This window comes from Podarcis liolepis (assembly GCF_965112155.1).
Source record: "Podarcis liolepis genome assembly, chromosome: 7".
NCBI lineage: Eukaryota > Metazoa > Chordata > Lepidosauria > Squamata > Lacertidae > Podarcis > Podarcis liolepis.
The window spans coordinates 59582584-59594013 of NC_139561.1; the positions used below are offsets into that span (position 1 = coordinate 59582584).

At 41.9% G+C, this 11430-nt stretch overlaps 1 protein-coding gene across 2 annotated transcripts; it reads left to right on the top strand.

Moving 5' to 3' along the window:
* The first annotated feature begins 475 nt into the window (after positions 1-475).
* Positions 476-10734, top strand: RBBP4 (RB binding protein 4, chromatin remodeling factor). Of its 2 annotated transcripts, none has more exons than XM_083511641.1 (12): positions 476-781; positions 2967-3114; positions 3800-3945; positions 4546-4719; positions 5666-5781; positions 5883-6043; positions 6203-6329; positions 6512-6589; positions 8173-8249; positions 8339-8396; positions 9000-9110; positions 9751-10734. In XM_083511641.1, exons 1-12 carry the CDS (start codon positions 766-768, stop codon positions 9814-9816), a joined length of 1278 nt encoding a protein of 425 aa, XP_083367767.1. In that variant the 5' UTR covers positions 476-765; the 3' UTR covers positions 9817-10734. The 2 variants fall into 2 exon arrangements, with proteins under 2 accessions (XP_083367767.1, XP_083367766.1); XM_083511640.1 differs by lacking the exon at positions 476-781 and adding an exon at positions 922-1077.
* The last annotated feature ends 696 nt before the right edge of the window (positions 10735-11430 follow it).

The window sequence follows — 11430 nt, forward strand, 5'->3', positions numbered from 1 at the left end:
ATACACAAAGCACCTGACGAAATTTATTTTATTTCTATGTGCCAAAGCACTTGTGAAGTTGGGCATTTTATGATGTTAGCTGCTCTGAGCCCAGCCTTGGCCGGGGAAGGCAGGATACAAATAAAAATTTATTATTATTATTTTTAGATTGTTACTCCCATTTTACAAGTGGGAGTGCGGAAGCAGCCACATGTACCTCAAAAGCCAATAACATTCAGTAGATTTTTTTCAGCTATCACATTTCCCTAATCTCAGCCCAAAAGGCAATGTTTGCTCCTCCAATCGACTCGTACAACCACCCCCGTTTCGCAAGAGCGGCCTAGCAACTCTCAGGCTGCCTAACCAAAAACAAAATGGCGGCCCCTACGGAAGCTTCGGCAAGCCACTGCCCTTCTTCCGCAACGACGAAACGGGAGAAGGGAGGGGAGGAGAGAGCGCGTGCGCCATCCTTCCCTCAGCGAGCACGCCCACTCGGCCCCGCCCCTCCTCCCCCATTCCCGCCGTCGTGATTCGCCGAGAAGATCGCGGCGGCTGGGTCTGCGATTGGACGGAGTTGGCGCGAACCCGTCTCGCGCGCCACTGCCGTTCTGAAGTGAATTGTGAAGGGGGGGAAAGGAGGAGAACTACGACGACTCAGGAAACAATAGAGGAGCGCTCAGCAGCCCAGCGCGGGGAGCACGAGGCGCCTAGTGAAGGGCGGGCTGAGTCCTGAGGTAAACTAGGAAGGCCGCGACGTCGCCGGCGCTCCCGAAGAGAGTCGGAATCATGGCGGATAAAGAAGGTGAGCGGAGCGGGCGCTGCTGAGGCGGGAGACTCGACTAGGCCTCACTCCCCCCCTTCCCCCTCCCTTTCCGGCCTCTGCGCGGGCCCTGGCAGAAAAGCGCCTCGTCCAATCCCCGCGCCTGCTTCCTCGGCCCTGCCCCCTTTCCCTGGGAGCCGCCCAATGGGGCGCTCCTCCCTCCTTTCCTGGCACCTTCCCTCCCGCCCCCTCCTCTTCCCTCGCCTCCTTCGTGGTTCTCGGGTTATTTGCGTGGAGCTGCTTTGTAATGAGGCGGGGAGGGCTGCAGGATGGCTCAGGTGGGCTTTTCGCAAGGGCGGCTCGCCGGCCTCTCAACCCCCCCCTCCCCCCATGGGCCTCGAACAAACTGCGGCGGTTCCGCCGGCGGCGCTTCTCCAGCCGGGGAGGGAGACGCTCGCGAGGTGGTGGAGGAGGAGGAGAATTGGGGCGCGGGAGGGGTCCCACCGCCTCGTAAATTTCTGCTTTTGGGGTGGTGGTGGTGTTATGTAGCATCATGTGTAGAATGTTCCTTTTTCTCCACGGGGCACAGGGCTGCGTACATGGCTTCCTTCCCGTCTCCTCTTCCCCCGCCCCCGCTTTAGATTCTCAGCAACCTGTGAGGTACATTAGGTTGGCGGGAGGGGGGGGGAGAGTGTGTCTTAAAGGCACAGGGCCCTAGAAAAGAAAGAGAACGATGCCATTTCTTTTCACACTTTCTCTTTGTGTTGCAAACATCCTAGATGGGTTGTTCTGTTTTTAAGAAGTGCTCTTCTTTAGAGAAGGGAGTGAGCAGATTTCCACGTTGCTGATTTTTAGTTTTTTAAACTAGAACTCTGAGATACACCTGAAGCCAGATTCAGGCTAGTGTCTAGGGGGAAAGAGGCACAATGCACAGTTAAACAAGAACATGCATTATCCAGGGATTCGTTTTCAGTAACAGAAGTTAAGCTTTCATCCTTCAGCAAGCCACTGCCTATCCCAGCCCCCAACTTCTTTTGTTTAATAGTGCCATTTAGTCAGGGGAACCTTTTTCATTCTTGTCATTGCTCAGATTTTGAGAGTGAGAAGTGCTTGCTGCAAATTGTCCAGAGGTCACTCCTCTACTTTCTGTTTAGCCTTGTTTTAGCAGTGTTCAAAGTGCCTCAGTTCTGTTACCTAAGTAATCAGTACAAAAGCCCTGTAAAGTAGATCTTGCTCCTCTTGCAGGTGGGAGGTTGAGAATACAGTAATTTGTCTAAAGCCATCAATTGACTTAATGATATTATAAATGAACTTTGTGTGGAGATGGTTCCCAATGTGTTGGCATCAGTCTTTCTAGAGACACAATGGTGTGTCTCCAGGGGTGAAGTCAAACATTGAGGGGTGCAAACCTGTGCAGTGTGTGTGGATGTCCTGGGCTGCCCAGAGGTCAAGATCCCTGTCCTGGCCTTGCTGATGTGGTCCAAAGGAAATCCGAGCAATATGTTTGGCATCACTTGGCTGTAGGAGTTGCCAGAAAGAGGTGTACAACCTACAGTTCAGCAATCCTTACAGCCACATCGTAGGAGTTATAGCTTAGCTGCATATTACAAGTTGGGGACATAAATGCTGCTTAGAGAATTCCTGCCTAATTTTGAATCACAGATTTCCTATCTGAGGTCTTACATAACTACTGCTTTGCAATAGAATTTAACTTCTTGTTGCTGTTCAGATGTTAGTTTGAAAAAACTAAAGCACAGTAGAATAGTAGCTCTGATGCTCTTTAGGAGAAAGCTTTGTTTCTATCCTGTTTGAATGAAAGTGAATGCAGCATTGCATGAGTTTACTTGTAAACTATGTTATGATGCAACTGACAAACATGACTTAGTGAAAATGATTCCTCCTGGCATAGAAAAACAATACCATGTTTAACAGTGCATGATTATGTAGAAGTAAGTTCAATTGTGCCTAATGGGACGTATTGCCAAGGAAGTAAGCATAAGGTTGCAGCCATGGGTGATCTTGCTGGCCTGCTATGCTCCCTCAGTGATTAATCAGGGTGACACAGTTTGGGGCATGGAAGAAATTCCTGAGTACAGAAGATGTGAATATCTTCCTCTCTACCCTAAATTCTAAATATATTTTGCTGGAGAGCTATGGTATGTGCCCATAAGGTTTTTAGGTTTGTTTACCAGCATTAATTAATGCATTCTTTTCTTATAATTATCAGCTGCCTTTGATGATGCTGTGGAGGAGCGAGTGATCAATGAAGAATATAAAATCTGGAAAAAGAACACTCCATTTCTCTATGATCTTGTAATGACCCATGCTTTGGAATGGCCCAGCTTGACTGCTCAATGGCTTCCTGATGTAACCAGGTAACACACATGACTGCAGCATAAACACTCATTTAGTTGATTAAGGTCTATGCAACATAGAGGCTTCCTTTTGAGTAAACATCCATAGGACTATGCCTGCATTTCTTTAGTATATGAACAAGTTTGTTAAACTAAGTAAGGGCCAGTTTGTGCACACCAACATTAAATCAGGAAATTTATAACTGTAGCTTCTTGTCTTGTTCAATCTAAGAAACTGGTTAACAGCTCTGGAACAAGCCATAATATTATATCAACTTCAAATTCTGGTTTAGTATACTGGCTTCTGAAGCTGGAAACTAGTTAATTGGATGTACTGGTTTAGTTGTGGCAGAGGGAGGAGCAAAGAAGTTGATCATTTCTGACTGATAAACAGATGCATGATGGAATGCAGCCAGCATGTTAGCTTCTTTGAATTTGAGTGTCCCAGAAAGGCAATAAATATTTTAACATCTATTGTAACTCTAATTGCTACATTGTTTTCCTGCTTGTAATGTTTCATATTGTTGGGTAAGGAAAACCAGCAACTCTAGTCTTAACAGTATCTGTAGTAGTAGTAGTAAGGGAAATTCACATTGACTGTATTGGTGTTCCTAACATTCATGCCAGTGACCCTAATGAGGTGTCAGTCCAAGTAAACAAACACCCTTTGACCTCATTATTCCATTGTTCTTTTATGGCATTGTAGACCTGAAGGCAAAGACTTCAGTATTCACCGGCTAGTTCTTGGGACCCATACCTCTGATGAACAAAATCACCTTGTGATAGCCAGCGTGCAGCTCCCTAATGACGATGCACAGTTTGATGCCTCACACTACGATAGTGAGAAGGGAGGTAAGAGAACAAAATGGGAAAGAAAAGTGGGTTTCTTCCTGAATCTTCCTGATGATTTATCTTATTAGATTAACAAGGCACAGATCTTGGAGAGGACTGTTGGTGTTAGGCTAAGATAAAAAACTAAACTAACAAATGGCCCAGTGACGTTTTGGTTTCCAGGATGTATTTTCTGTCCAGAAAATTGGATATACATTAAACAGTGCAACTTAGTAGATGAAGTACTTGTCTGAAATTGAAGTCTTGCTGTTACAGGAATTATGTTTCAATATCTGGTTGATTAGCAATATGTTGGCTTACTGCTGTCTTGAACTTTTTTGCTTAATGAGTGATATAACATGTTACAGAGTGTAAATATATGTCAGCAGTGTTGTACCTATTTAAATATATATTGAGTGAAAGCTTTCTAAAATCATATTGCTTAAATATACTTTGGGATATTTTCCAAATGTAAACAAAAGACATACTGTATTCAAAAAATACCTTTTTTTACTTCCATAATGTCTATATGGCATAGATTCTTGGTTTTAATTGGTTTATTTTCTAGTATGAATGACTTGAAACATGTAGCTATTATAGAAATGCCTTCTTTATTTTCAGAGTTTGGAGGATTTGGCTCTGTTAGTGGGAAAATTGAAATTGAAATAAAAATTAACCATGAAGGAGAAGTGAATAGAGCACGCTACATGCCCCAGAATCCTTGCATTATTGCCACAAAGACTCCATCCAGTGATGTACTTGTGTTTGATTATACCAAGCATCCATCTAAACCAGGTATTGTCTGTTGTCATATCTGAACCTTGCTCCTTTTATATATGTACTTTGGGGATAAAATAAATTGATAGGCCTTGTCAACTCCAAGTATTGTATTGAGATTATTTTTAAAGTGTGGGAAGCTGCTTGTTTTCTCATTTGTTGTATATTAATGTATGCTTTGTTTACTGCCATTTAATTTAGTTTTGTTGGTTGAATCTAGGCTAGGAATGTATAGCAGGAAAATTAATGATGTTCAGGATACAGAGACTGCTCTTTAGTTGTTCACCACAGTTGTTGGTCTCAGAACTGCCTCAGAAAGCAAGACATTTGCAAGTGAGGCTATACTAATCTGATTTCATGCTGGAACAGAATTTTAGAGTCGTGTTTTCAGATAATTTATTAAGATTTGTGATGGACAAGCATAGTTTGAAAAACTTGAAAGCAGAACAAAGAAAAGGTTTAATTAGGAAAAACAGTATAAGTTCAGACAAATAGAATTAACATAGGCTGCTGAAATCTGTGATGGGGGGTGAATTTTAAGTGACATCTTATTTTGTCCAACTAAATCAGGGTGGATAATTTTTTAGCTCCAGTTTGAAATGTGGGCAGGGGTGCCCACCTGTCAATAAGCAACTTTGCAAGGCTTCCACCTCTCCTTTTTAAAACTTCCAGTCTCAGAACTTTAAAAGGAGTGTTGGAAAGGCCTGTAGGGGCTGTATTAAAGTCTTTTGCCAGAGCGCTTTTTGAATCATCCTTCCTCTATCTCCTTTAAATGAAAGAAGAGGATGGTGGAGACTTTAAAAAGTACTATTAAGGACTGCTTTAAAGCGGCCCCTGTGGTGCCATTTCTACTATAAGCCAGGAAGAAGATCTGACCATATGTTTTAAGTGATTAATTTATCCTTATCTGCTATTTTATAATACTGCATGAATAATGCAAGCAATAACCCTATTTCCTTTGTAGACCCTTCTGGTGAGTGTAATCCAGATCTGCGTCTTCGTGGGCATCAAAAAGAAGGCTATGGTTTGTCTTGGAATCCAAACCTTAGTGGTCATCTGCTTAGTGCATCTGATGATCATGTGAGTATTGTATGCTTAGTTAGTCCAGGTATACATAATGTACATATCTGCCAAATGAATGTTTCTTATGTTAATGTATTTTTCCATTTTATCTCTTTAAGACCATTTGCTTGTGGGACATAAGTGCTGTTCCAAAGGAAGGGAAAGTGGTGGATGCGAAGACTATCTTTACAGGCCATACAGCTGTGGTAGAAGATGTTTCCTGGCATTTGCTGCATGAATCTCTCTTTGGATCTGTTGCTGATGATCAGAAACTTATGATGTAAGCAAAGTTATATATTTTGTTCACATTGAATTATTTTCTCTTGAATTCTCTTTAAAAGTTGGAGGGATAGGCTGTTGTTAATAGTTACACTTGCAATTAGTGTGTGTGAATCGGTCCATCAAAGGTGTTTCTTATCTTGAATTTCGTTTTTTACAGTTGGGACACCCGGTCAAACAACACTTCCAAGCCAAGCCATTCGGTGGATGCTCACACTGCTGAAGTGAACTGTCTGTCTTTCAATCCTTATAGCGAGTTCATCTTGGCCACGGGATCAGCTGATAAGGTGTCTGTCCAGAATTTGCAGAAAACATTGCCCAATCCATAGTTGCAGAATTAAGGGGATTGTTATACTGTAGAACAGTATGTGTTGTGTTGAATGGTCTTAGTCTGTGGGGCTGTGGGCTGTGTACAGTACAATAAAGGAATATTCTTATTTATTAATTATGCTCTGGTTTTCCTGGCCAGACTGTTGCATTATGGGATCTGCGAAACCTGAAACTGAAGTTGCACTCCTTTGAGTCACACAAAGATGAAATATTCCAGGTAAGCTCACATAATATCATGTGACATCATTTTCTGATCATTTGACAACATGGCTGCTCTTAAAAGGGTCTTTGATTTTTCCTCAGAATTGGCCTTGCTATTAAAGTTTCAGACCAACTATTGACAGGTTTGCTCATCTCTGTGTTAGTTCAGTTCGAAAACAAGCAGATATGTTGATTTTTCTGCTTGTGGAAAAAGCATGTTTCTGATCCTTAAGCAGCAGATTTAAAAAATTGGAATGGAATATTCGGGCAGTGAGGTTTAAGTGACTGACTTGGCTGACAGAAAAAAACATTGACAGTTACAAAGAGAGGGTTAGAATACCAGAATAAGTGTAGGACAAGGTTATTTATTTGATGACTCAGAGTACTAATTTTCTTCATTTGTTATGGTGATAAAGTATGCATCAGTAAAGTGTGCAAGTAATGACTAATGAATACATTTGGAGACTTTTTGAGTTCCCGAAATGTATCCCATTTGATGCATTGCACTTATTCCCAGGGGTGGAAAATATATCTAATAGGTCAGGTGATACATCTTAAAGACTTGGGTGGTTTCATGATATACTAGCTTTATGAGGTGCTTCTAGAATTTAAAGTACAGGCAACCCACTATTTACGTGGGGGTTGTGTTCTGAGGCAGCACTTGTGTCAGTGAAATTGTGTATATTTGAAACACCATTGAAAAAGCCGGCAAACTCCTCATACTGTTCTGCCCTTTTTGTGGCTTTTCGGGTCACTTCCAGGTTTGGCATGTATGCACAGTCGTGTACATATTGAACACACATAAATGGGGGCCGCCTCTCCATAATTTGGTTTCCAAATAAAGACTGCTCAAAGGTGCAGAATGCTGGCAGCCTGTTAGTCTGCTGTTGAGAAAGGTGCACTGGTACTGATTTACTGCCAGACCAGGTTCAAGATTCTTGTGTTAATTCACAAAGCCCTAAACAGCTTTGGCCCAGAGTACCTTAAGGACTATCTGATCTTTTGTTCTCCACCTCAGATCCTCTGATGTGGCATGTCTGCAGATTCCCCAAGCCCTTGAGGTTCCATTGGCTTCCAATAGGGACTGAGCCTTAAATATGGCAGGCCTTGCCCTGCCCTGTGAAACTCCCTAACTGTAGATATTCAGCAGACCCATCCCTGCCTTCTTTCAGACATTTTCTGAAAACTGCTGTCAAAACAGACTGTCACAATATGATACTGTATTTTTCTTTAAACCAACCAGCATCTACTGAGTTTTTAAATTATGTTTTATAGATAGATTTAATTTCATTTTATATGTTGTAGGCCGCCTTGTTATATTTTATGAAAGAGTGGATTATACATTTTCAACTAATTAAAGCGTGTTTAGCTTTCTGGTCATTATGATTGATGGTATCCCTCCTCTGCTCAACTAATTGTGTAGCATATCTGAACTATGAGCAGTTTTCAAGAGCAGAATAATAAATAGGGATATTAAAGTGATTGGCTGGCATTAATGAACAGTTATTGTTTGATATGCTGTGTAAGAACAATAAAAATTGCATCAAAACTGTGATAGATACTAAGGCAAAATGTTCTATCTCATCCTAATTGATGCAGGTTCAGTGGTCACCACATAATGAAACCATTCTGGCTTCCAGTGGTACCGATCGCAGACTGAATGTTTGGGATTTAAGGTAAGCCTCATATGTGTGTAGTGTTGTGGAAATGATGAGTTCACCAGAAGTCCTTTTTGTGTGTCTCTAAATACTGTCTTCTGTTTCAGTAAAATTGGAGAAGAACAGTCTCCCGAAGATGCAGAGGATGGCCCACCTGAGCTGTTGGTAAGTGAGAGTTTTGGTGTTGCCACCAATTCTCCCCCCACTCCCCAAGAAAAAAATGAGGTTTTATGCCTTTGTTTGGGCTTGGTCAGCTGGTGAGAGGCTGGCACTTGTGTACACCATCCTTGATCAGAGTTGAGGAGTCCTAATGTTGTGTTTTATTCTGCTTTGCATGTACTCTTCCTTCCATGAACTATTTTTTAGCTTCCTGAGTGGCAGCTTCTTGCTGACACTCTCAGCTAATCTATGAATGAGATGCTTTCTGAGTCCAGGATACTTTCTGTGACTCTTCTTCCATCTCAAACCCCCTCCCCCCAGCTGTGAATGAATTAAGCCCTGCAGTTGGGGGGGGGGAATAGAAATAAAAATGGATTAGCTCATTTGTGGAGTTGTTACTTCATTGTATTTTAGACCTAGGTTTGGATTTTTATTTTAAATTTTGCCTTACTGATAGTCCAGCCTTTATTGAAGATTGGAGGGTTTTATGTTGGTAATCTACTATAGGTATCTACATGATTCACACATAAGAATTGCAACCCTGTTCTTGAAATATGTATTCTGTATTGGAATTGTGTACTTAAATAACTATCTTATTCTCAATGTTAGTTTATTCATGGTGGTCACACTGCAAAGATATCTGACTTCTCCTGGAATCCAAATGAACCCTGGGTAATTTGTTCGGTATCAGAAGACAATATCATGCAAGTCTGGCAAATGGTAAGTACTTGGTTGATTATTTGAGGGGAAAATGAATCGAAAACTGTGTGCACAGAGCACCCATAAGATGCATATACTGTAGCTTCCGGCGTATTAGGTGACTGGGCATATTAGACGACCCCCCCAAATTGGCAGCTGCAATTTGGGGGTTTGTCTTATAAGCCCAGTTGCCTAATACGCTGGGCAGCTCTGTGCTAGGAGAAAGCCGCCCGGAGCCGAGCCAGCCGCCCGCTGCTTCTGAAGTAGCAGCCAGGAGTGCAGCCTGCTGCCCTAGCACAGAGCGGAGCCCGCCGCCGCTGCGGCTGCTTTGGAGCTGCCATCGCAGCGGGGGGCGGATACCCGGCATATAAGACGACCCCTGACTTTTTAACCTCTTTTTCGGGGTTAAAAAGTCGTCTTGTACACAGGAATTTACGGTAATCTCAAACTGTAGAAGGAAGTCTGTCTTCTTAATAAATATTTGGCAGAATAATGAATGAATCCTTGTGTCTGATAAAGGTATTGAATTTGCTATGTGTTGGAAGTTACTTAGGGTAAAGTTTGTCATTGTAGTGTTTAGATTGTGCCCTTAGAATAGGAATTTGCTTAAGTGTCAGATTGATACTTCTATCTAATTTTTCATTCCTCTCTCTCTGTATAGGCAGAGAACATATATAATGATGAAGATCCTGAAGGAAGTGTGGATCCAGAAGGGCAAGGCTCTTAGATACTTGACCCCTTCAATCCTTGCTGTTTGTTTCCTGTTGTTGTCCTCTCCCTGCCCTGTTCTCCTAAGTTTCTTGAGATTGTCAGCTGTGCCGTTTTGCGAGAGACAAACACATGCACTGTGCATTCAACAGCCCATCTGTAGATATTATCCATCAGCCTTGCTTCTAACTCAGAAAGTGAACTGTTGCTGTTGAAAGTTGAACCTGACTTGAGCTAGCATCACACAGTGGCTTCTTGGTTGACAATTTTTCACCTGAAAACTCATTGAGAGCTGGTGTACACAGCCTGCTACAAGAAATTTTAATATAAACTATGCCTGAATTGTTTCAGTACAAGCGTTGGTAAGATCTGAATGTTTTCTACTGAGGGGAATTTTAGAGTAGAAGCTTCTCTCTATTTTATTTTTATTGGTCCCTCCTGATAAAAGAATATGTTTAGAGCTATAGCTCTAGTCTTGTTTCAGATACAGATAAATCCAGTGCAGGGTCACCTATTCTTAACTTTTTTTCTAGCTGCTGTCCTTGATTAGAGTAAGTCGGTCTGTCCAGATAATGCCTGAGTTTTCTTCATAATACTTTGGTCCTTCTATCCTTTTCTGATGGGGCAACTTAGGATGTGGATATGAATATGGTAGTCACCTATAACTGCACATTACTTTGCCCTTTTGTGTGTTTCTTGAACTGTGTTCTATTATCTTTCCTTTCTGTGGTTTTTTTTTAAACTGGGGGGACCACCAAGTTATGAAAGTGTTTGTTTTCAGCTGATATATGTAATAAAGACTGATATAAAGAATGATTACATGATATTTCACCTTGTATCAGCACATCTCCTGTGAGGGTGAACTGTTCCACCAGCAGCCCATTTAACTTTCCATGAACCATACAAGTGCTTCAGATTAAATAAATTTGGTTTTCTATGTGGGATGTGATTGTCTTTTCTTTTTAAACAAATCGACACTTTTAAGTTTTCTGGAACCAAAGTGGCGGCTTAATTGTGCGGCTTCTAAATTGTTAATGAAGTACAGTTATGCTAAAGAATGGAACGGAATGATATATTATGAAGTTGAAATCTTGAAATACGTGGAAATCACTTTGCAACTGGCAATGAGAGTATGATGTAAAATTGCAGAACTTGCTGCTGCCTGTGTTTTGAGGAGGGTTGAGAGTGGTGAGCTGCCTGTTGAAAGAACCAATTTGATATGATCTGCTAAAATAATACAATAAGCTGGCCACCGGAAAGCGCTGGTGGGTATGCATCATTTAGTAGTTTGCGGCTGGAGATCTTTAGGTAATTCCTTTCCAGGTTAAAGTTGATTCTTACAGGTCTCTCTGGTTCTTGTTTCAAACTGGATTTCCTTTGCCAGCTCAACTCTGTCTGAAATACCCTCCACCCTGGGCTGGATGTCATAACCTCTCAGTGTTCATTCCCACCCAACAGTTCTTGCTTGAAGGCATTCAGTAACCATGTCATTTTTGCCACCTACCTGATACTGTTGAGATGCAGAAGGAAGGCTTGTGCCCAAATCTCCTGACACTGTAGGCCTAACTTTGTACTTTGGCTTGGATGCTGTGTCAGTGGGAGAATGGAAGTAATGCAGTTACTTTGGCCCCAG

Excerpts from the sequence above, each read along its gene's own strand:
- RBBP4 (XM_083511640.1), top strand. The coding sequence starts at position 1,047 with ATGAGGCGGGGAGGGCTGCAGGATGGCTCAG. Across the intron at positions 5,782-5,882 it reads TTAGTGCATCTGATGATCAT|ACCATTTGCTTGTGGGACAT; the intron begins GTGAGTATTGTA and ends TATCTCTTTAAG. Across the intron at positions 8,397-8,999 it reads ATGGCCCACCTGAGCTGTTG|TTTATTCATGGTGGTCACAC; the intron begins GTAAGTGAGAGT and ends TCTCAATGTTAG.